The sequence below is a fragment of the Manis javanica genome, chromosome 7 (genome assembly GCF_040802235.1).
Source record: "Manis javanica isolate MJ-LG chromosome 7, MJ_LKY, whole genome shotgun sequence".
Lineage (NCBI taxonomy): Eukaryota > Metazoa > Chordata > Mammalia > Pholidota > Manidae > Manis > Manis javanica.
In genome coordinates, this window is record NC_133162.1 from 72,424,947 (window position 1) to 72,448,897 (window position 23,951).

Here is a 23,951-nt window from a genome sequence, read left to right on the forward strand (position 1 = left end):
TGCTTATTTTGTGCAGTAAATTCTAAATGATAAGAATACATTTTTCTAATGTTTCCATTTAGTCATTAGCACTGCCTGACCAGAAATAGCAAGACTGAGCAGAGAGAAAACAGCGTGGTCTTAGAAGTAGCAAGGGTGTCCTGGGGCTGGCTTCTCAATCTTCGGTTAGGAGTGGCCCAATACATCATGCCCTGGGTCAGGATTGGTCTTGGCAACTGAGAGCTGCGCTGGGCAAGAGGCCCTGGCCAGCAGGAGGGGCAGGTAGGCGAGAGTGGAGAGAGAATAAAATGGCAGAATACTCAATGAGAACTGTTTGACTAACCATCTCAATCTGCAGATGGAAAAAGCTCAAAAGAGGCTGGGATCTACCCAAGGTCAACCTGTCAGTGGCAGAGGGACCTGGCGTACTGTTCCTTTTAACTCTTAATATCTTACACATTGGGCACACAAAGCTTAGTGGTAAACTCTCAGGAACAATCGTTTAAATTGGGGACCCCAAGGAAACAATAAGGAGTCTGGGAACCGTGTTAACTCTGAACTACCTCCTGTCCCTGCCCCTACCCAGTCTCATCTGACTTTCTTACAGAGGAGAGTGTGGTCAACAGATACTGACTAGCTTCTACCAAAGTTAACATTTTTGAAAACCATACTGATATTGCAGGAATAACTGCAACTGAGCTACTGCCTAACCCAATATTCATGTCATTGCCTGCTGGGAAGGCCTCTGTTTCATGTAGAATTAAATTGTGAAATCAAATATGGCCTGGAACAATGAAAGTCACATCCTAGATAGTTTTATTTTGTCCTGTATTTCTATTTTACCAAATGATTTTGTTCTCGATGCGTAAACCAGGCAGATGTTTGAAGGGCATTAGTTTATTCCAAAGTTGGTCATTATCGAGGGGGAGTTTTACAGACGTCCTTCACTTCCTCCCTCAGCCCTCCCTTCCTGGTTAGAGATGCTAATAAGAATCAGGGTGGTCATGAGTTACAGGAGGAGGTAACAAAGGAGTCTACACACGTTTTCGTTCTTGTGTGGCATATCTTAGCCTTTGCAAGGCAAGGAGAGAGAAGTGAAATTAAAGTTACAGATAAAGTCAAGGAAGGACTGAAACTAAGGGAAAGTTATGAATTCTGTTGCCCTTGTTTATCTCAGCACTTCATCTCCATGTCTGGCTGGTAGAGACCAGAGAGCTTAGCTTAGTTTTCTCTTACTGCTCTGTAGTGAGTGCAGACTGGTTTCCAACGTTGTCCAAAATGTCACCTCCATTTAAAACATCCCTTCTGGGAAAGAAGGATTCTCTAGCAGAAAATGAGGCAGAAGAGGAAGTGGGAGAAAGGTTACAAGCATATGGACGTTCCAACCACAAGAGGACCAAAACCCCAATGAAAAACACAACAAAGCCGTAGGACACTGGCAGAGAGCTGGGGTCCGTGCCATGTGGACCAGGGAGGCACGCTAAGTCAAGGTTCACACTTCGCCAGACCAGGTCCTACCCAGAGAGAAGCATTCCAATCCTCCTCCTCATTAAGAAATAACCAAACCCAGTGCATCTAGAGGGAGGCCACATAGGCCATACTGTCTTTGCAGAAAGTTTCCAGGGAAGAGCTAGACCAACTGGATGGTCCCAGACCAGTGCTGGCCAGAGCCCCAGGCCAAGGAAAGCTGGGCAAGTCCACCATGTCTGTCAGAGCTGTGCCCAATGCTCAGGTCTTGAACACCAGGAATCCCCCGAACGTAGAGCCTGGTGGGTTTCTCTTCATTACCGATCCCTGAGTTAACTCAAACCACACTCTCTCACCCTTCTGCAGCTCAGCCATGGCAAAGGTGGTTGCTGTGCTTCCACCCCTCTGCTCCTCTGTGGTACAGATAGGGGTCTGATGGTGACCTCCAATCACTAGCTGCCCAGTGCCTGGCCCTGGACCGAATTCAATGCTCACTGCAAACAGATAGACTCCACGCTCAGGGGCTCGGAAGTAGCCATGTTCAGGGAAGTAGCTGCCGCCAATGTTGATGTAAGTTTTGTTGAACTTCACTGTCTGCAGGGCAGCCGTCCCTTCTGAAAAGCTGGCATAGAAGGCCACAGGAGAGCCTGGAATGCAGGAGGAAAGTGCTCAGTGATTCACTCCCTTACTCCCATGGATGGTAAATTAAATCCTGAGAACTTGCCTTCCTCACCTTACTAATATTAAAATAGATAACCTAGATACTCCCAATAGCAACACATCTCAGGGAGTGGGAGCTAACCGGCCAATGCTCAGTATTTCACTGAAGAGGAAAATACAAGTCTGTTGTCTCTATTGGTGTGCATTTTTAAAAAGTACTTTCTAGTGAGATCCCTTTTGCTCCCAACATCCTTGAGAGTAAAGTATCTCTGATTTAGGAAACTCCCAAGTCTTGAGTGTTAACTGGTTGCCCTAGGCTACATGGCTTTTCAAATGGCCCAGCTACAAGGCAAGCTGCTTCAGGACTACTGCCACCTGCTGGGGATCTTGAGATATCCAAGGGGAAGAGATAATATTACCTATTCTCAAGGTAATAACGGTAACACTTGTGAGATCACTAAGAAATAGTGAAGGTGATTCCTACTAGAAGGCACAGGACCTTTAAGAGAGAGAAGGAGAGCAGGTGGGACTGAGGAAGAAAATTTGGTCATCTTAATGGTTTCAAAATTGCACAGAGCCCTGGGACTACAGATGGAACCAGAAAGGGATAGCTTGGTCCAGATGACACAGCTAATAAACTACCAAACTGGGAGCAGTCCCTATGTCCCCTGATTTCGGTGTGCTTCCCATCTGAAAAGGCACTTTAGCCAGCTTTCAGGGGGTAAGTAGAAGGGAGGACACACAGGTGTGCAGCCCACCAGGTCTACATACAGGCATGCAGCCAGAGGAAGCCACTCTGTGCAGAGGGGGAATGTACAGTGAGGAAGCAGCCAACGGGGCTGCCGACCAAGAAGCTCCAGCAGGGGAGGACTGGGCTAGGAAATGGGATGAGAAGGGGGAGTCCCACCGGGACTCTGACACTGGCCTTGGCACCATGAGGTTATGTTCCCTGTGTGCTCACTCTCCATTTCTTACGAAGCCAAGGCCTAAAGGAGGGGCAATCTGCTCAACAGCTAGTGACTTAGATCCCAAAACGAGAGCTCTGGCTCTCTGGTCCTGGTCAAGCAATAGCCTGTGAATGATGAAATTTTGCTCCTCTCTAATTCTGGAAATTTTTCTGAGAATTAGAAAATAGCTTTCTGGTTTGTGTGAGATTGGGTCATGGCCAAAGCTGCTGGCCCTGCAGTTCCCCCCAGCACCCGGAAGGTGGAGCACTCGCGCAGCCAAAGAAGGCGGGCCTAGAGCGCTCTCTGCCGGAGGTGGTCTCCTGTCCACCTGCGGCTTGGAATTCAATTTTAGCAGAAGACCCCACCCAGCCGGGGTCCCCGTGCACCCCTCAGAAGGTGGAAGGGTTGTGCTTCACTGATTTGCTAGCAGGCAAACTGTGAGTGGGCTTCCCTGCAAAGAAATTCAAGACCTATGGCCTTCCTGCAAAGTAAATAAGGGAGAATTTCTTACTTTTAGAGAAAATTTTTTTGAAATAAAATTATACAGGGATAAACTCAGATACCTAAACCATCAAGCACTTAGACCTTGCACCACTCCCGAGAGGAAAAAGGATGGAGGACTTAGTGTAGGCAGACCAGCCTCAGCCCTGAAAATGCTAGGGAAATGGGAAAACATTGGCTGTTTCCTACCATATGTTAAGCCTTAGGCTAGGTATTCGGTAAATGGACCTGTTCACCTTCGTAACAACCTTTGATGTAGGTAGTGACTCTCCCATTTACAGAAGGACAAACAGACAAGTGGTGAGGGCCTTTCGCAGAAGAGGCAGCACTGTTGAGACAGCTGGACTGGGTCAGGGCTCCTCTGTGCTACTTACTAGCCGTGTGAGCAGGACCCTTCCCCTGACTGAGCCTCAGTTTCAGGTAAGATGGCAGTGATAATGCATCATTGAGCTGTTGTGTTGATTCAACATGGCAGAGCCCAAATAAGGCATTGTGGGGGACCTGGCACAGAGCAGCAAGAGGGGCCAACTATGTTATGAGCCCATGTATTCCCCCACCCTGTATTCCCCACTTGCGGCCTGTTGCCCATGGCTGGTGAACCAGCCCCTATCCACACACCAGTGAGTTCACAGGAGAAAGCTGGTTAGACACAGCAGGGGTGAGGTGAAGCAGGTGAAGAGCTGAGGTGAATGAATTTGAGGGTGGAGCATGGAGGAGAGGGAGCCATTCCCTCGCCCTGCTACTGGTTAGAGTGGCAAGCCACCAGCCCTGTATACACCAGTCCTTTAGGTGGAGGGGATTGACGCTTGCTGACAGTTGGGTTTATGACTTCTACCACCTACTCCAGGTAGCTTTAGAGGCCCTAGTCCTGAACGAAAGGTTGGTCAAGGGCAAAGCTAGCCTGAGTAGTCAGGACTGATGGTCAGCCTGCTCTCTCACTGCTCCCCCCCATCCCCCGCGCCCAGGCAGAACTGCTTGCAGACGGCCCTGTTCTAGACTCTGCCCAGCCTGCCTGGGCCCATAAACTCACCTGTCTCCCAGAGCTTTGCTTGCTTCCGGTCCCTCCTCCGGGGAGCTTCCAGACCTTTCTGATGCTTCTTCCCCTTCCTGCTCAACAAGGCCTGCAGCTTCCCCAGGTCCAGGCTGACGTTGGCTGCCACAAGCCCTTGGAAGTTCGCAAAGAGGCTGTGGAAGAGCCGCTGGTGCTGTTCTAGGCCGTGCGCAGAGTTGGAGAGTGCCCCGCGGAGGTCCTCCAGGGAGCTGTTGAGGGAGGAGGCCCCGGGAGCCTCGCAGCACTGCCCCACCTGCTTGACCTCGGAAGCCAGGCGCTGCAGCTCCTGCTCCAGCCCCACCAGCTGGGCCTCGCCGACCCCCTCTCGTGACGCGTCGTGGCTGGGCTCTCGGTGCTGCGCCCGCTGGTCCGCGGCCTGCTCCAGGGCCGTTACTCGGGCGGCCAGCGCATCCCAGGCGAGCGCCTGCTCCTGCAGCCCGCTGGCGGCGTCCTGCAGGGCCACGCGGATCTGCTCGTAGCGTAGTGGCAGCGGGCCGGGCGCCTCCTCCGACATCTCCTCCATCAAGTCCTCCCCGAAGAGGGCGGCCAGCACGGCCTCGTGCCGCAGTGCGTCCTCCAGCAGGGCCGCGAAGGAACTGTGCAGCTGGCGGATCTCGCGGCGGATCTCCGCCTCGGCGACATTCAGCGCGCCAGTCTCGCCACCCAGCGCCTGCAGCTGGCTTCGGAGCCGCGCCAAGTCGGCCCGCGCCCGCTCTCCCTCCGCCTTGCCGGCGTCCACGGCCAGCGACAGGGCGGTCACCGTGCTGCTCAGGGCCTGCAGGGAGATGCCGTCCTGCTGGCGCCGCTCATCCAGGCTCACCTGCGTCTCCTCCAGGGCCCGCGTAGTGTCCCGCTGGTCCTCCCGGATGACGTCCAGGTCGAAGTAGAGCTTCTGGCAGTTGCAGTCCTTGACGTACTTGATGAGGTCGGCATGGGCTCCCTGCAGATGCTGGAGGGTGAGGTTGAGCTCCAGGATCTGCCGCTCCATCTCCTCCTTGTTCTCCTCCATGATCAGTGACTTCTCCATCAGGATCACCCGCAGCTCCCGCAGCGCCGTGTGGTTCACCTGCAGCTCCTCCATCTGCCGCTCCACCTTGCTGATCTGATCGAAGGTCTCATCGGACTCTGAGTACAGCTCCTTGATCTCAGCCTCGTGCTGGGCCAGGGCCGCCCTCACATATGCCAGGGTGCTCTGCAGTGCCTCTTCCCTTTGGCCAGTGGCCACGTGCAGCGCTGAGAGGTTCCTCTGAAGCTGGCCCAGCCTGGCCTGTAGGCTTTCAGGCTCCGGCCTTGCCCCTGCCCCTGCCACCCCTGCCAGACTGCCATTGGCTCCCAGGGGCTCCTGGGCCTTAAGGAGCCTCTTCACCTTGGTGTCCATGTTCACCTGGATCTCAGAGAGGGACTGGTGCAGGAAAAGGCCCTGGGCATGCAGGCGGTCCTCCACATCCTGCCGCAGCTGACCCACTTTCTGGGCATTCTCCTGGACCTTGGTCTCAAATTTGGCACTGAGCTCCTGGAAGTCGGCCCTGGCCACAGTGTTCTCCTGGACCCTCTTGATGGCCTGTCGGTTGGCCTCCACGTCAAGAGATAGGTTTCTGATGGCCTGGAACAGGCCGTGCAGGCTTTGGTTGAAACTCCTCCATATGGGGCTGAAATGCACTTGCAGGAAGGTGTCCATGTGGGGCAGCACTTGATCCAAGGATCTGTCAGGAAACTCTGCAATAGACACACATTTTCACATAAGCCCTGGAGGAGCGGACATCCCTGTCCAGGCAGGGACTAGAGGGGGGGTCCTCTGAGATTTGGGCATTCTTGCCTCCCCTCCCATTCATCCCCTTGGATGTGACCAGGCTCAAGAGTCTGCTGCTCACCAAGTTCTGTCTGATTTGCCTCAGTTGTGGCAGCTGTGAGGTTGCTTGCCAGGGCCTTCCACAGTCCTGGGAGGCTGTCTGCCATCTGGTAAATGTCATTCTGCACATCTCCCAGCAGGCGTTCCTGCTGCACCACGATATTGCTGATTTCTGCAGCTGGGTGGCCTGAATACACATGAGAAATAAAGTGCCAAGGTCTAACTTCCCAGGACTGGAAAGATCATGAGGTCTGAGAAGGAAATTTTGGAGTTGAGAGCAGGGAAGTGTGTGCTGATGTCCTCTGACAGGATCTTAGAAGCTTTTAGCTCCAGAAGGGCAGAAACATGGCAAATGAGTTCTCACCCTGGACCCCCAACTCACAGCAGACATGACTAATCGACCACGGTACACTCTCCTCAGTGTAACATGGACGTAGCCTCTCAGCATCACTTGAGGCAGCCCGTGCCAATAGATAGAAATTCACCACACAAGGAAACTCATTTACCATCCCGATCCATGGCCTAGCCTCGAAAAGCCTCTCAAATTGCATCTCTTGGTGCTTCTCCTGTGGTTACTGAAGACCAGGGATAGCATGACTTCCTGGCCCCAGTGCGTAGCTGGCAGGCAGTGGGGTGGGAGAGTGCTTCTTCCCAGCCATGGGAGCTTGTGTAGTTCAGGAGGGGGGACGTGCCAAATTAAGCTGTCCTTCTCTAAGAACGAACTAGTGGTTACCAAAGGGGAGGGGTGTGGGAGGGTGGGTGGGGAGGGAGGGAGAAGGGGACTGAGGGGTATTATGTTTAGTACACATGGTGTGGGGGATCACAGGGAGAACAGTGTATCACAGAGAAGGGACATAGTGGATCTCTGGCAACTTGCTGCACTGATGGACAGTGACTGCACTGGGGTATGGGTGGGGACTTGATAATATGGGTAAATGTAGTAACCACATTGTTTTTTCATGGGAAACCTTCATAAGAGTATATATCAATCATACCTTAATAAAAAATAAAAAATAAAAAATAAAATTAAGCTGTCCTTCCCAGAAAATGTGATCAGGGAAGCAGGTGTGTGTGCTTAGCCAGCAGGCAGGAAACTGAGCCCTGTGAACCTGGCCTCCTTGGTGTGAGGGTTGGTAATACGAGACACAGAGGGGCCCTTGCTGATTCTGGGGGCACAGGTCTCCCGAAAGGGCTCTGCCCTATCAGAGGAGAAAGGGCCTGGACACATGGGTTCTTTCTGCCTGCCTGTCCCCTGCACTGTCCAGAAAAGCAGTGTACCATGTTCTAGGGCAGCGTGCCCGTCCCAAGGCTCCTGGAAGTCATCATCTGGATCTGCAGGCTCAGGGATCGCAGTAGGGTCTGCATAGAGGAGACAACAGATATTGACCCCAGAATTTAGAGAAGAGCTGCATGACCTCTGGGGTCAGAAGTTGAAGAAGATGGGGGCCACAGGGAATCCTACCATGGTGCTGGCAGTCAGGGCCTGCAAAGCCTGGGCAGCACCTCCAGGCCACGGAGGACAGCACCTTCTGCTTGACCCGGTACACTGGCTTGAGTGCCACGCGGTACCTGGGGAAAGAAGGCCAGCTCAGCAACTCCATAGTGAGCTAGCAGAGGGCCTGGATGAGGGGCCTGCCCTCCCACCCTGCCCCACTCACATGACTTTGACTTTCTGGCAGTCCAGAGCTCCCTGTGGGCATGGCTGCTGCTTGTGGATGTGGAATTTCTCTGTTTTGCAAGCGGCAATGAAGGTGACTAGTCTGGACTTCTGGTAGGGGCACCAGTTACTGGAATAAACAAGCCAGAAGACAGGGCTGTTGAGCCATGCCTAGGCCCCCCACAGCCCTTCCTGGAGGTCAACAGTGGGTGTCAGTGCAGACTGCTGTACCCTTGCCTCCCTATCCCACCCAATGGTGGGATTCTGGAATCCATTATCCTGAGAAGGGTGTGTTCTGTGTTGTCATCTCCCAGATCCAGGGCAAAACCTCTGCGAAGCCCACCTGCAAGAGCCCCTGTTCCACTGCCTTCCTGGAAGCAGCATGCCATCGCCCCCCACCCTGCCCCATCCCCACCTGACATGGCTCAGCACAGACAGGCTGAGGAGCACCTCTAAAATCACACACACCTCTAAAATTACCCACAGAGCCAGAAAGGGCTCTTACTTTTCTCCTGGTGCCAGGGAGGCAGCATGGGGCTGCTGGGGCTGGAGAGTCCTGGGTTCAAATCCTTTCCACTTCCCTGGCTGTGTGACTTTGGGTGAAGCACTTAGGGAGTTTCCACCTCCCATTTATCTGAGGGAGATCAAATGTGCTGCCGCCCTCCCAGTGGGCAGAGGAGTATCATGGGCCTGACTCTCAACAAGCTCCATAAACACTGCGGCGCTGCCCCACCACCGACACCTTTCCTCACCACAGGCCCTGAGCTGGGAGGATGCCTGTTCCCTGGCCCTGCTCAACCACTCTGTTAAGGAAATACACCTTCAAACAGTTGTGGGGGAAGGCAGCTGGGCTGAGCGGTCCCTTCTCTGGAAAAGGCCACCCACGCTGAGGTCCTAGAGGGTGGTTTGGAAGGCGCACTCAGCATCCTGAACACCTAGGGGGTGAGGTAGCCCGTCCATCTGGGCCCTTCACCAGTGCACGGTGTTGCTGGTCCCAGGAGCAGTATGCTCACTGATCCAGTGGTAGGCTTGATGGGCTCAGTAGAAGGGGTCAGAAGGTCCTTCCCCTGGCAGTCAGCTCTCAAAGCAGAGCTCTCCAGAGCTGCAAGTGGCAATGTTCAGCTTTGGCTCAGTTCAGCTCAGCAACTCTTGGGTACCGGGTGCTGGGCTCAAGTGCAGCAGCACTCTGTGCAGATACAGAGGAACAGGCCTTCCCTTCATGGTCCCCAGGGAGAGCAGGCAATCTCGGATGGTGGAGTGGGCACTAAGACCTGGGGAGACTTTCAGGAGAAGGTGATAATTTGGCACCAGGAGCAGTGACAGAGTGTGTATGGCCCCACTGAGGTGCCCAGGGTTGCAGAGGAGAGGTAAGGAGAAACAAGACTATGGAGGCCTGGAGTGCCAGCCGAGGAGCTGGACTATGGTGTCCTGAAAACAAGGGACATCAGAGAGGAGTTTAAGCAGGGAAGTGACACAAATGCACTACCCTGGTTCCTGGGCGCAGAAAGGACAGGAAAGGGACCTAGGTGGAAGATGCCAGCAGCTCGCACTGGGTGATGCTGGTGGATGTGGAGAGAAGTAGCCAGATTTGTGAGATAGTCAAAGGCAGTGTTCAGGGACCTTGGAGATGAAGTGGCCCTGAGAGCTAGGATTTCATTCACATGGTGGATCTGTGTCCTGGGGCCATGACAGGGATACTGCTGGGGAGGGTAGGGGGAAGGATTGAGGGAGATAGGGTGACCACATTTACTTTGAGGGCTGAGACCTCCAAGCTGCTTTCCCATTTGGCTCCTAGAAGTCTGGTAGCCAGCCTTTACCCTCTTGGCAGCCAGCTGAGAAAATGATCCCACTCAAGAAGAGAGATCTAAAGACGATGACATCAGGGTTTCCCCCAGTGAAACAGGCCAGAAGAGCATCCTATGACAAAAGAAATCAGAAAGTCCCACCCATGCACTGAGCTTCCAGTCTGCTTTGCAGGCTCTCTACTCTGTAGCAGGCAGACATCCAAGGATGATCGCTGAGGAAAATTTCTATTGCAAAAGAGGGAAGTCAAAACAAGCAAACAGAAGAAAACTTGGAGAAAACCAAGGTGGCAGGGAGAAGAAAACTTTCTCCAGATTTGTGATGACATCCCCAGATTGAAAAGTGACGTTACTGCATCCAAGAAACAAGAACAGAGAGGTATAAAAGAACAACTGAATATTCCGTTGAACAAAAAAATATTTTTGAAAAAAAAATTCAGTGAACAAAAAAGAACCGCTGGAAATAAAAAAAAAAGCAGCAGAAATGCAAAAGAAATTTAACACAAATGCTAGAAGGTAAAGTGAAAGAAATTTCCCTAAAAGAAGAGCAAAGAGAGATGGAAAATAGGAGAGAAAAGATCAGAAAAATAAAGGACCAGTGTTGGAAGTCCAACATTCAAACAACAGGAGTTCCAGAAAGAGATAACAGAGGGAGGAAATCATCAATGAAAAAACTCAGCAAATATACCAGAATTGAAGGGCTTGAATTTTAAGATTTTAAGGGCTCACCAATTACCCAAAATATGATGAAAATAAACTCATATCATCATGAAATTTTAGAACACTGACAATGAAGGTGATTCTACACTTTTCGGAGATAAAAACCAAGACACACACATAAGGTAATTAGAATGGCCTTGAACCTCTCAACAGCAACACCAGAAACTAGAACACAGTGGAGAATTGCCTTCAAGAACTGAAGGAAAATTATTTCCAGTGTAGAATCCTGTTCCAACCCTAACTACCAATCTGTATAAGGAGAGCAGAATAAAGACATTTTCAGTAAGCTGGGTTTCATAACATTACCCTCCCTGTGACCCTCATCAGGAAGCTGCTAGAGCAGTGTGGTTCAAAATTTTGCCATCAAATCTTTACATCAAAACCATTCTGCATCACTTTAAAAGTAAAAGCCTCTGGGCCACACACCAGGCCAGTTAAGTGAGATTCTCTGGGGTTCTGGCCTGGGTACTAGCATTTAGAAGCTGGCTGGGTCATTCTAAGGCACAGCCCAGGACTGAACATCACTGTACCAGAAGTGATCCACCTAAAGACGAAAGAAAGCCAAGAAAGAGGAAAGCACAGCATGGGAACAGACGTTGTAGCAGAGAAATGAGGTGACGGGATTCCCTAGGGAGATGGTGTGTGGGGTGGGCAGGGGGGGCAGGACAATAATGGGCAGTGGGTGAGGGCCCAGTCTGGACTGGGGCACCACTGGAGCTCCTTGGAGAAAAGGGTCTCCAAGAAGCCACAGGGGTTCAAACAACTGACATGGATGAAAGGAGAGAGCAGAAGTTGACAACTGGCCAGGAGTTTGGAATTGAGTAGTGGCAAAGACACAGAAAACTAGGCAGAAAAAAAAAAAGGCAATTATTTACTCCAGGGAAAACCCAAAGTGTGCGGGTGTCGAGGGGGGAAATTCATTGTTTTTTCAAGCCTCAAGTCTAAGTAGCAAATGCAGTCATATGAATATAAATAGTATGTATAGTCATAGGAATGACAATAAGGGACTATGGCTGGGAAGGGCATGTGCACATGTGTGTGCACAGGTGCTCACTCCTGTTTGTAGGCATGTTCATCGGGGTTGGGGTATGGAGCAGGAACGAGAGCTGAATCATAATGCCACTTCCCAAGAAGTAGCAATATAAGCATGTTATTTTGAGATACAGAGGTAAATGCTGAACAAAATCGCCTAAAGTGTTGAAAGTCGTTGCTTTCAGGGACCAAAGGGAGCTGGGTCTTCTGATTGTCTCAGCCAATCTGTAGAAGGTTTGACTCTGGTAACCCAAACAGTCAGCAAAGTTTTCTATAAAAGGACAGATAGTAAATATTTAACACAAGACTAACTTCAGAATTTGTGGGGTCCAGTGCAAAATGAAAATACAACAACAGAAATTAAACCAAGAGCACAGCCTCTCAGGTCACATACCCATGAAACTGGCCCTGATTTTAAGGAAAGAATGTTCATTCACTCACTCTGAAACAGTGGACTGTGAAAGCTCTAGGCTGGTGGGCGAGATGTTCCAAGGATTAGAAATTCCAGCCCCCACCCTGGACCCCATTGGAAATTCCTGGAACCTGGGCTCAGCCCTAGAGAAAAGTGTTTCTCTAAACTAGGGTTCTCAACGGGAGGAGCAGGGACTTACCCCCAGTGCATCTGGTGACCTCTGGAGACATTTATGGTTGTCGCTACTGGGAGGGAGGGGGTGGTTCTGGCATCTAGTGGGTGGGGACCAAGAATGTTGCTAAACATCCTATGATACCCACAGGGCAGCCCAGTGCCCCACAATGAAGAATTAGCCAGTCCCAAATGCCAACAGTGCCAAGGCTGAGAGACACTGGCACTGGACAATGTTCCCTTCCTTGCTCATCCTCTTGCTGAGCAGAGGGTCCAGCAGGCTTGTGGCCTGGGCGCACCGCCTGCCAGGGAGTGACTGGGACTTTCCACCTCAAGCTCCTGGAACAGGAAGCAGTGCTGCCCACCCTTCCTGCCCAGGAACTTTCTCTTCTGACCTGCCCAAACCGGGGGCTCCAGCAGCCACTATTCTCCCGCCTACGCTCCCCCTTCCCTTGGCAACCCTGTCTCTTTGGCACAGCATAGGCTGCTGGCCCAGAAGCCCTGGGAACATTCCTGATCTTTGCTTTGCTTTTCTCCAGCTCTTGGCAGCTCTGGCTGGCCCTCTGAGCCAGAGCCCCCTGCCCAGTTTGCTGAGGCGCCCCACTGTTCTCACTGCCTCCCTCTCAGGCCTGCACCCCATTGGCCCCCTCATTTCCCTAGGTTCCACTGACGGGCAGGCACTGGCCCAGAAATGAGTGCAGGGTCCTTCAGCTGGGTTTGTCTTGGCCTCTGATATGGCCCTGATACCCTGCCCCAGGTAGGAGAGCATCTGCTGGCCCCTCTGGAGCTTCCAATAGGAGCTGGGAGGCCTGGGCTCTTCTCCCCTCCCCTCCCTGGACTCAGGATGACCTTGAGCAAGGCCCTTCCCCCAGTACTGGAAAAATGGAGTGGATTCCCACTTCAGGCCCCTCCCTGGGGGGAGGGGGAGGGGCTGTGGAGAAGGCAGAGAGCCTCTAGCAGGGAAAGGTCTGTTAGCTGGAGCCTCCTGAATTATGGATAAGCTGCTGCTCCTGTCCTTTGGGACATTTAAGTGCCAGTAAAACATGCCTCTGACTGCCCCTCAAGTCTTCCTGGGGAGGGAGGGCTTGTTCTCAGCCTCCTCACTTTCTGAGGCCCTAAACGCAGTCATGGCTGTGATCACTCCAAGGGACAATTTTGCAGGGCTTTGTGTCTGAGCCAGAAAGGGGCCTTAGTGGAGGAGCCTGAGGCCCACTCGGCACCCAGCCCAGAGCAAAGGTCCCCTAAGTGTGCCCAGGGCCCTACACCTCAGAGAGCAGGAACAGGTGCAGGAGGTATGGCTGTGGGCAGTAACTGGTGGCCTGGGCTCTACTTGGCCCCTGTGTGACCTCCAGGGATTCATGTAACAGCTCTGGGCGAGAGCTCCTGCTCAAAAATCACAACCATTCCTTGTGCGTGGGTCAAATAAGCTGATGCTGGGTGCCAGGATCTGCCAGCATCTCCTACACTCCCACCCATTTTGTGGGAGACAGGACAGAGGAGGCCTGGGATTTTCAGTCCAACAAATGTGGGGGGACCTGGCTCTGACCTGTCATTTAGGAGCTGTGAGGCCCTAGGTGGCAACCCCATTCCTTGTGAGCCTCACGTGTAAAGTGGAGAGGAGAGTGGTGACCTTGCAGCAATAATGCAGAGATGGGGCACCTTGCCTGGGACTCAGCTCGGCCCCCCAATTCAGGCTAACCCTGCAGGGGAAGCAGGTCCTGGTGCTGAGGAGCCAGATCATCCTGAGCTGCTGCTCTCCCCAACCCCACCAAAGCCAGGGAGCCAGGAAAGAGCCTCTCACTATGGAGTCCAAATACCCACATTGTTGCTCACTGGGCCCAGCCCCACAGGGGCTCCGAGGCCCTGGGAGGTATTTAACCATGTCCCTCCTCTACCTCAGGACCTGCCATTGGGCACCAAGCTGTTCTGTTGGAACTTCTTGCAAATGGCCGTATCTGGGTCTGTGTCCAAGGCCTGCCCTGGCCCTGGGGCTGAGGACACAGGTGTGAGGGGCAAATGCAGGACAGAAGGCCTGGTTCTGGCAGCCGGGGTGGGGGTGGGGGGTCCACCTGGCTTGTGCTGATGGGGTGGGTGCTCCACCTTCCCTACCCCGTCATAGCGGGAAGGTGGGGCAGCATTTCCGCCTCTCCCTTCACAGGAGCACAGGAAGCAATCAGCCCAAGGAAGCCGCACAGCATTTCCTTCCTTTCTCACCAGCCCCTCAGGGGCCTGGACAGCCTGGGCTTGGCTGTGGGGACCACAGCTTCTGGGCTGTGGGGAGAAGACCCAGCAGACCTGGACTCCCCTGGGACCAGGGCTTGGGACATCTGCCTGGGCATTCTTGGGCCAGGGTGCCCTTGTGTGCACACACCAGGACCAGCCAGAGAACGGCTGAGTGAGCCCACAGGGCAGCCCACGAGCAGCCCAGAGGCCCTCTCTCTCTGGGGCTAAGGGAGCACAGTACCTCCCTAGAACCCCAGGGGTGCTAAGAATGAGGAGAGTCTCCTAGCTCCTTCCCACCCACTTGGGCCCCTCATCCTCCCTTCCATCAAAGGGAGGCAAGGCAGCCTGGAGACAGAGGCTTGGAGCTTTGGGGACAGAAGGTGTGGTCCTTGGTCCTGAAATTGGAGTTGACTGGGGGATTCCCCCACCAAGTCACCTGTGCCCTCGGCTCTGAGCACAACTGGGGGTCAGACAGGGATAGGGTCTCCCCAGGTTCATCTTTTGCGCCACTCCCCACATACAGCCAGCCCCTCCTCACCGAGGGTCACTGCACTCGGTCTGTCACCCTCCTGCCTCTCTCTGGCCGAACTGGCTTTCAGAAAAGTGTCTAACAAACACATTCCCCTTGGAGTGTCAGAGCTGTACAGAACTGTTCAAGGCAGATCCACTCAGTAAGCCAGCGTGATGGTGCATCTCAGCCAGATGGGTGACTCTGAGTGGGTGTCAGCTGGTCCCTCTTATGCTCAACCAAGATACAGTGATGCCCTCAACCAAGTCTGCGTGTGTGTGTATGGCAGTGGGGAAAGCGAGGGAGGTGGGGATAGGTGAATCCGGGGGCTGGGGCTGCCTCAGAGTGCTCTGGGATTCAGAGAATGATATCTGGAGTGATGTGTGAACTCAGATCCTGGTTCCAGCTCTCCTTAGCTGTGTGACCTGGGGCCAGGTGTTTAGCCTCTCTGAGCCTCAGGCTCTGCCTGTTACAGACCAGGCTGTTGGAAGGATTAACTGAGATAACACGTGGTAAGGTGGCCAGCCCAGAGATGGGCCCAGTCAGTGGCACATGCTGTGGTGCTGTGGCATACTCTGAGGAGGGCCTTGTGGGCCCAGGACCTTACCAGTAGAGGATCACTGGCCCTGGGCAAGTGAGACTGGGAAATGGTGTCCTGGTCCAGTCACAAGACCATTCAGCCCATTTCCAGAGGGGTATGGTAGTATACTTTGTTGAATCTGTGGCCTCCTTTTTGTTCTGGAAATAGAGCAGGGCACTCTGTTCACTCGTTGCTTGGCTCCTAGGGCCAGACTGGCCCACACCAGTCCCCCTGGGTGCTCAGATCAAAATCCAGTCCCCAAGAGCATCTGTCCTCTCTGGTTCAGGCCAGGCCAGCTTGCCTGGGCTCAGCTTTCAGAACTGACTTACTTCAAAGAACAGGAGTCACTGCCAGGCCAGTTGGGACTATCTGGAGCCATAGCCTCTCAGCATCCCATACTGGGTGGTCGGTGGCAAGGAGTACTCCCAGCCTGCCCAGCTCCCCAGTCCCTTCCTGACTATGGGTTAGGCAGGGAACATCCCGTAGTGCTTAGCCTGGGCCCTGGGGTGCCCAGTCCAGGCTGGCTGGGGGGGCCTCCGGAGGGGGTCCTGGCACCTGGCACCTGATTCATTCTCACAGCTGGCCCAATGGATAGGTATTAGCTCATTTCACAAGTGGGTACCTGAGGACAGAGGGACCCTGTTCTGGCTGAGCTGGGACTTAGATCCTAGACCACCACCTCCCACAAGGCCCAGGCCCTCCTTACCGTCCAACGGGGCCCCTGCCGGTGTCCTCAGCCTCTGCGCTCCAGACCCCAGGTTGCCTGGGGCCGTGTGGATTAGAGAACCTGGTACCTGGGGCCTGAGCCCAGGCCCCTAGCAGCCCCCAGCCTAGGGGCCCCCCAAGGCTGAGCAGCAGGGTCAGGATCATACTGGCAGTGGACAGTCTTAGCCTCGGCAAGTGACTCCAGAAACTGCTGGTGATGGTGACGTCGTCTTCAAGTTAAGTTTCAGAAAAGAAAAAAAAGCACAGTAACAACAAAGAGAGGAAGTGGCCTGGGCCAGCCTACCCCGTGAGTCTCGTCCGGCCCCCTCATCCCTGCCTGGCCCCCACAGAGGCAGCCAGCAGCACAGGCCAGTTCCTGTGCCCTGAGAGGACTCTGGTCAGAGACACCAAGGGCATGGGAGACACAGGGTGGGTGGTCCACCAAACATGTCCCCGTGGGAGTCAGGAGAAGAGCACAAGCATTGAGGTGGGGCTGCAGGAAGAGGTCGGGTCAGGCCCACGACACTTGCTGCCCATCTGTGCTGGTGGTCAGGAAGTGGGCATCTCATGCCTATTCAGCACCTTTCATCCCTGGGCTGTGGGAGCTGGCAGGTGGTTGGAGACTCAGGGAGAGAAAGGAGCTGTCCAAGGGTCACATGGTCTATAGTCAGAGGCCAGGGCACAGGGAAGCCCTTCGTGTGGCTTGCACTCGGCCCTCCACTTGACCTCACTAAGGCCCTGAGATGGGGCCATCCGAGGTGCTGGTGTGTAGCGGGGCAGCCCAGGCCGGTCTGGGAGGTTGGCCACTCTTGCCTGACAGGCCTGCGTGGCCCAGACCCCTACCCTACCTGGGCTGCTGGTAGCAAAGGCCCCCTGCCCCCTGCCCATCCCCCCACTTCAGACTCTTTCTCTGCCCCAGATGTACAGACACAGCAGCTCCAGGCTTGAGAGCTCCCAGCCAGGTTTGCCCCTCTGGGTGGGGCAGCAAATTAATGAGGGGCAGTGATGGATAAGGCTGTGTCCTGTCCCCTGCAGCCCCTCCTGGGAGGCTGGGGGCTGGAGGGGAGGGTTAAGCCAGCAGGGGCCCGGGGAGCACCCCACCCTGGGAGAAGGTGAGGGCGGGCATCCTCCATTCCTCGGTCCCCGCCCCCACCCTCTGCTGGCAGAGCTCCCACCAGCCAGCCGCCGCATCATCAATATTTCACTGGCGTCAATAAGAGGCAGCAGCAGGGCCAGCCGCTGCGGCAGCACTCTCGCCAGCTCCGACAGCACATCACGGGGAGAGCCAAGCTCCTGTTCCTGCACACCACCATGGATGTTTTCAAAAAGGGCTTCTCCATTGCCAAGGAGGGCGTGGTGGGTGCTGTGGAGAAGACCAAGCAGGGGGTGACAGAAGCGGCCGAGAAGACCAAGGAGGGCGTCATGTATGTGGGTGAGTGTGGGTGTGGCAGAGCTGCAGGGCTGGGCAGCTTGGCCGAGCCTGGGTGCCTGGTTATCTGGAGCCTGACCTTATCCGCCACCCCAGGGAGGCATTTTGGGAGGGAATGAGAACCTGGCTGTGGAGCCAGAGTCACGGGGCCCTGGAGTACCCCCTTCTCCTGCACACACCAGTGTCTTTTCGACCTCCTCAGGGCCCCAGGGGTCACTGGGGCAGGGAAGCAAGAGGGATGTTCAGCTGTGGAGACACACAAATGTATACACAAATGTTTGCACAAATGCACCAGCATCTCCCCCTCTTCCCTGGCAAGGCCCTTGATTCAGATAAGTGGCCACACTGAGCCTGGAGCCTCTGTGCCTGAGTGACAGGTCCTCACCCTGCCCAGCTTGGGGCTGGGGAGACGAGACTGAGTCGCAGAGGAGCCCAGCCCCATCCCTCCTCAGCTCCCTCCTGAGAAGAGGTCCAGCCCGTAATGCAGCTTCCTCCTGCTGCTGCTTCTGAGACCCAGGCCACACCCAGGTGGGGTCCAGACCCTTCCTCAGGCCAGATCATTCTCATCCCCCTGTCCTGCCCACTTCCCATCCATCCCTTTCCTCCAGACACAGCAGGAAGCAGCCTTTGCAGGGACTGCCGGTCCCCATACACCATCCTCCCCTACTACTGACCCCACTGCTTGTCCAGCTGTTCTGTGTGTGTCTGCCCCCACCCACTCCCGACACCAGGAGAAGGGGGTCTGGGCTGATGTCTCCATTTCCTCCCCAGGAGCCAAGACCAAGGAGGGTGTTGTACAGAGTGTGACCTCAGGTGAGGGGCCCTGGGGGGGTGGGACCTCCAGGGACTGCAAGCTCAAGCCCAGGGACCTCTACCCGCAACCTGGGGTTCCAAGTTGTATGTGGACCCAGATACCTCTAGACCTGGAGGCTAGACCCAGGGGGTGCCTCCTGCCTCCCCCCCCATCAGCCCCAGAATTCCCCGGGGGTCAGAAAGGGGGCAGGCAGTCTGGAGTCTTGGGCAGAGCCAGAGCTTTGGGTGGCCTGGGCAAGGGGCTGCTCAGCCTGACTTGGGCAGGTCAGGCCTGGGTGGGGAGGGGTCAGGACCAGAGTCCTCTCCCAGTGGCCGAGAAGACCAAGGAGCAGGCCAGTGCCGTGAGCGAGGCTGTGGTCACCAGCGTCAATACAGTGGCCACCAAGACAGTGGAGGAGGCAGAGAACATCGCAGTCTCCTCTGGAGTGTTGCAAAAGGTGAGCCCTGGCTCCCAGACAGTCCCGTCCTTTTCACTGGGCCCCAGAGCAGCCAGCTGGGGAGGATGCATTATCATCCCATTGACTAGAGGGAAATGGAGACTGTGCGCGGGGCTTTCATACCTGTTAATGGCTGAAATCCTCATAGCCCATCCCTGGGAGGGGAGCAGTTTGGGGCCGAATTGGAAAGTGAGACTCAAAACCATACCCTCTTGATGGTGCTGAGCATTCAGGAGACACCACACTTCACTAGTGAGAGCAGAGTCCTGCGGGCCCCACATGGTGACAGGCAGCAGCGTCCTAGGCCCACGGTGCCCTGTCATTGTCCAGCCTCCTTCCCAGGGCCTGACTGGCTCTCGGCCGTCTCCCAGGAGGAGCAGGGAAGCAGCACCCCCTGGTGACAGAAAAGCAGTGAGAATTAGGACCCTGCCTGGTGCCTTTGCTATTGTGTGTTCACATGTGTGGCGCATGTTCCTGTGCATGCCTGTGTGCCTGCATGCAGCCCAGCAGCAGAGAGCACAGGAGCTGAAGGGCACTCCCAGGATGTGGCAGGCAGCTGGGTGGACTGTCCCAGCACCCACCACAGAGCAGATTCTGCTTGAAGCATTTTGTACTTTAAATAATTTAATCAGCACAAAATCCCATGGCGTGGTGTGGAAATGAGGCCTAGAGAGATGAAGCAACGTGTCAATGGCTAGTCCCTGTGAGCCTGCAATTCCAGGGCAGCCTGGTTCTGGGCTGTGCTCTGAGAGATTCTGCATGAGTGTCGGGTAGTGGGGGTGGGGGTGGGGTCACACAGGGGGCAGGGCGGTGGAGTCCCAGGCACCCAGCACAAGGACCCCTGCTCCAGGGAGTGGGTTGCGGCCCCTGCTCTGGAGACAGCACCTGGGCATTTGCTTCCAGGGCCAGTGCAGAGTCTCTGTATCCTGGAGGGGAGCAGCCACTCACACTCTTCATTCCCAGCTCTGCCGTTTCCTGGCTGTATGACTTTGAGAAGCTACTCAACGTCTCTGCACCACTATTTGCTCATCTGTAAAAATGGGTGGAGGGAGGGGCAAGAGTCTCCAGCTCACTGGGGTGCGTGATGAGGCAGTCATGCCTGGCTCATGGTGAGCACCCAATAGAGGGAGGTGACTGTATCACCACCCCCCCGGGGGCACCCAGGTGTGCTCCCAGAGAAGCCAGGCCTCTCCCTCTCCTACCCCCAGCCAGTGAGGTCCCAGGGTGGGGGCAGGCTGCCTCTGGCCTCTGAGAGGGAGCTTGGACACTCCTCTTTGACCTTGGCAAAGGGCTGGTGAGCCCTTGGAGCCATCCCGGGTCCTGGGATGGGAATGGCTGCCCCAACAGAGACATTTCCGGGTGCCACCCAAAAACCAGTCACAACTCACCCTTCAGTGAACTGCAGAAGGATGCAGCACTGCCTGTCTGACTGCTCAGGCCCCTGGCCTTGTGCACTCTCCTTGGGGCAGCAGGATCAGGCAGGTGGCCACCCCCTACCCCCTACCCCCATGCCTGGAGAGCATGCCTCAACTCTGGCTGACACAGTTCAGTGGCCTTTTAAGCCCCAGTCCACCAAGGACAGCCCAGTGGTAGCCAAGAGGTGGTAGGACCTTCCATAAGTAGGTGCTGGGACTAGGACCCAGTCTGGGCCTGCCTGCCCATTTGACTACCCCCCAGGCAGGTCTCCATATCAGGCAAGTGGGTGTAGTGGGGCAGAAGGAGACAGGAAGTAGGAGAGGACGTATGACCTCTGCTGGCCCTAGCAGACCAGCCTGGGCCCAGAGCCCAGCCAGAAGGCAAGAAGAAGGAAAGACGGAGGCACTTAGGTTACTGGGGTGGGGATGGGCCTGAAGCAAGCTGGACCTGATACCCACAAACCTCACTGCTTTGAGCTCTGAGGCCTTGAGCTAGACTCCTCTCCTCCCTGGCCTCAAGGTCCCCACGTAAATGGTAATGACACGCTCCTCCTCCTAGAGTTGTTTGAGGGCTCAGTAGGACAAGGGTGTGTGATCATGCTATTCATTGACTGAGCTGAGGGTGGGGTCAGGCCTAGGGTTTCTGGGATCAAACCCCAACCCCCACCACTACCACATATACACACATAGGGCTTCCTATCAAGGAGACATGATCAAGGACTGTCCAGAGACTCTGCATTAGCTTGGGGGCGTGAAGCTGGGCTCCTGGAAGGCCCTGGCATCATCAGAAAGAGTGCCCGCTGTGGGCTCTTACATGAGGCTCTGTCACCAGCATGGTCAGGCGGGCTCCCCTCCCACCCTCCACGCACAGCAAGGTGATGAGGCCCTCTGCTCATCTTTTAGGCCAGGATGGAAAAGGCCCTGGGGGCAGGGCAGCTGGGGGCTCTGCACCCTCCACATTGCCCCAATCCCCTTTGTTTCCTCACAGGAGGACCTGGAGAAACCTGCGCCCGCACAGGGGGACGAGGCGGCCAAAGAGGAGGAGGAAGTGGCTGAGAAGGTAGGAACTGTGCTCCAAGGTTATACTAGGCATCCGTGAGCAAGGTGCTTCCCTCCTAGTGTCCCAGAGCCACAAGGGGCGCCTCTTGACCTTCTGTAGCTGCCTAAGCCTGAGTATGAGGTCCCCTCACAAATGACCACCTCTGAGCAGAGGGGCATAGGTGACTCCAGACCCCGCCCCACTCAGGGTGGCCACTGGGGGCTGGGGGCCCAGATCTGTGTGTGAAGGTCACTCTCTCTCCCAGGACAAGAGTGGGGGAAACTAGACAGCTGCAAGCCGGCCACAGAGGTCCTGAGGAGCACCCCTCTGCCTCGGATCCTGCCCTCCCTCGCAGGAGGAGCACTGGCCCAGGAATGTGAGCTTCAGGATTGCCGCACTCCCAGGGCCTGCACCTGACCATCCACAGGCCTGTCCTCCTGAGCTGTCACCGCCGCCTTCTCCTCCCTCCACCCCCACCCTGGCCCTGGCACCCACAGATGCTGCTGTGAATTTTTGTTTTAATGACCCCAAATAAAACTCAAGTCCCCACCCCCAGCCATGCCTGCCCATGCATCCTCTCTGTAGTTCCTCCTTCACAAAGAAGCCCCCTGGGTTCTCCTGGAACAGGAGCTGGATCTGCCTGCTGATGGTCAGGGAAGCTGGTCGGGGCCAGGCACCCTAAAGGCACTGAAAGACACACTCTGGCATTTCTGGAACTTGCTGAGAGCAGGCATTGCCTTCAGGCACACCCCTCCCTCCACCCTACCCCACCCCATTCTTAACATGGAGCCCACCCTGCTTTTGGCCCCTTGGACAACCTCTAGGACACCCAGGCAGGCAGGTTTGCATGCACCAGATGCACCAGGTTTTGAGCTTTAGCTCACCTCCCGGGGTGGCTCCTCTGAGAGCAGGAGCTGAGGATGGACCTCCTGCACTTTCCCACCACGTGCGTCCTTGGTTCTAGTGTCCCTTAGGGAACAGGAATGCCTAACACCCTTGCTTGGAACAGACAGTAACTTTCAAAGATATGAACTCTAAACCCATAGGGAGGACTCTGTTCTCCTCAGCAGAGGACATGACCCCAGGGCTTCTCCCTCTTGGCCCACCCAGCCTGGCGCTCCCACGGGGTTGCTGCTGGGCCTTCCCGTCCTTCACCAAGAAGTCCTGTCAAGTGTCATTAGGAAAAAGGACAGCTGAGATGAAGGAGAGGGAGCTTCCACCTTGAGAGGAAAATAGTAAAAGCAAACATTCGTTGAGTTCCTCCAGGTGTCAAGCACTGTTCTGAGCACTTTACCTCATTTAAACCTCAGAATGAACAGTTGTTATATTCACAGTTCTGCCAAGAATGAATTGAGGAATAGAGAGGTTAAGTAACTCACCCGAGAGCACAGAGCAAGGCGTCACTGGGACTGGAGAGAAGCCCAGGTGGCCTGGCTCCAGGGCCACCCAGCTGCCTCGTGTGCTCTGCTACGGCCACCCTTAATGCAGGGCCTCCAGTGTGTTTATGGCAGATGCTGACACCCAAGGCTTCAGAACAACCTGGGCACAAACAGGCTGTTGCATGCCTTCCAGGAAGGGCTGTTGGCATCATGCCTAGGAGTCTTGTTCAGAGGTGGATGAGCAGAGACCAGGGTTCTTTCCTCTCTGACACTCAGACAGTATAGGCTCAGAGCATCTCGGTGATGTGCCCGCCCCCAGCCCTGAGTGCTAGAGCCCTGGGTGCTGGAGCTTGAGTCCACAGCACCTTTCCATCCTGCCTCCTTGGTGGGGAACAGGAATCAAGAGCAGCCTAGGAGCTGGGAACCCAGTCAAATACACCTGAGCTGGGTTGTATCCCAGCCTGCTGACCAGGGGCACCCACTGCTGAGAAGGCAGAAAGGAGTTGGGACTGCTAGTCCCCCAAGTCCCCAAACACTACAGTGGGAGGAGTGAAGGGTCTGGCAGGGCTCAGGGTAGTCAGGGTGTTCCTGCTCCCTGGCCAGACACAGCACACCAGCAGGCCTGCCTATGCCTGCCCCAGGAGGTCACCTGGGGCCCCAGTGTGCTGAGAGCTCTTCCACTGTAAATGAAAGGGAGGAGGAGCTGGTCTGCTCAGGTGACTGGGGGAGGGGGATCCCCACACCCAGTCCCTGGGGCAGAGCTTTGCCAGGCTCCCAGTGCCCTCTGCTGAAGAAGCCCGGAAGCTCCCTGCTGCTTGCCCTCCAGCCTAGACACATACTCAGGGCCTGTTCTTGGGGTCAGATGCCCCGACATCAACATCTGCCAGCTACAGGAAGCCCCTGCCACACCCTATGTCTCCTGCAGTGCTCTGTGCCCTTAAACCCCCCATTACATGCTTTGGCTCCGTGGGGCTGCACCTGACTTCCTTAGAGGAGAAACTGCTCTCTCCCTATCCCTCTCCTCATCTGTGAGGCCCCAGGGGCAAGGTTTTTCTCTTGAAGGACCCTCGGCTGAGTGTTGGGCCTCTTTCAGCCCATTTAATCCTCACAGTGACACTCTGGGGAGATTCTGTTACTGTCTCCCCACCACCAACATTAAGGATGGGGAAACTGAT

General features: G+C 55.2%; 2 protein-coding genes across 2 annotated transcripts; one reads left to right on the top strand and one right to left on the bottom strand.

The window, feature by feature from the left end:
* Nucleotides 1-856: 856 nt before the first annotated feature.
* MMRN2 (multimerin 2) lies at nt 857-22,878 on the bottom strand. Its single transcript, XM_017679692.3, has 9 exons — nt 22,777-22,878; nt 19,152-19,337; nt 16,266-16,494; nt 8,113-8,241; nt 7,917-8,023; nt 7,733-7,813; nt 6,477-6,641; nt 4,585-6,321; nt 857-2,093 (listed from the first exon to the last, which is right to left on the bottom strand). Exons 2-9 carry the CDS (start codon nt 19,264-19,266, stop codon nt 1,708-1,710), a joined length of 2,949 nt encoding a protein of 982 aa, XP_017535181.3. The 5' UTR covers nt 19,267-19,337; nt 22,777-22,878; the 3' UTR covers nt 857-1,707.
* On the top strand, nt 17,446-21,952 carry SNCG (synuclein gamma). The gene is made up of 5 exons (XM_017679679.3): nt 17,446-17,696; nt 18,465-18,506; nt 18,816-18,943; nt 21,347-21,418; nt 21,663-21,952. The coding sequence occupies exons 1-5, from the start codon at nt 17,576-17,578 to the stop codon at nt 21,681-21,683; spliced, it is 384 nt and encodes a 127-aa protein (XP_017535168.1). The 5' UTR covers nt 17,446-17,575; the 3' UTR covers nt 21,684-21,952.
* Nucleotides 22,879-23,951: the final 1,073 nt, after the last annotated feature.

Coding starts and splice junctions, on each gene's coding strand:
- SNCG (XM_017679679.3), top strand. CDS start 17,576: ATGGATGTTTTCAAAAAGGGCTTCTCCATTGCCAAGGAGGGCGTGGTG. Junction 17,697..18,464: donor GGAGGGCGTCATGTATGTGG/GTGAGTGTGGGT, acceptor TTTCCTCCCCAG/GAGCCAAGACCAAGGAGGGT. Junction 18,944..21,346: donor CCTCTGGAGTGTTGCAAAAG/GTGAGCCCTGGC, acceptor GTTTCCTCACAG/GAGGACCTGGAGAAACCTGC.
- MMRN2 (XM_017679692.3), bottom strand. CDS start 19,266: ATGACAGGGCACCGTGGGCCTAGGACGCTGCTGCCTGTCACCATGTGG. Junction 8,024..8,112: donor TGCCAGAAAGTCAAAGTCAT/GTGAGTGGGGCA, acceptor TTCTTTCCCCAG/GTACCGCGTGGCACTCAAGC. Junction 2,094..4,584: donor AGCAAAGCTCTGGGAGACAG/GTGAGTTTATGG, acceptor CCTGCATTCCAG/GCTCTCCTGTGGCCTTCTAT.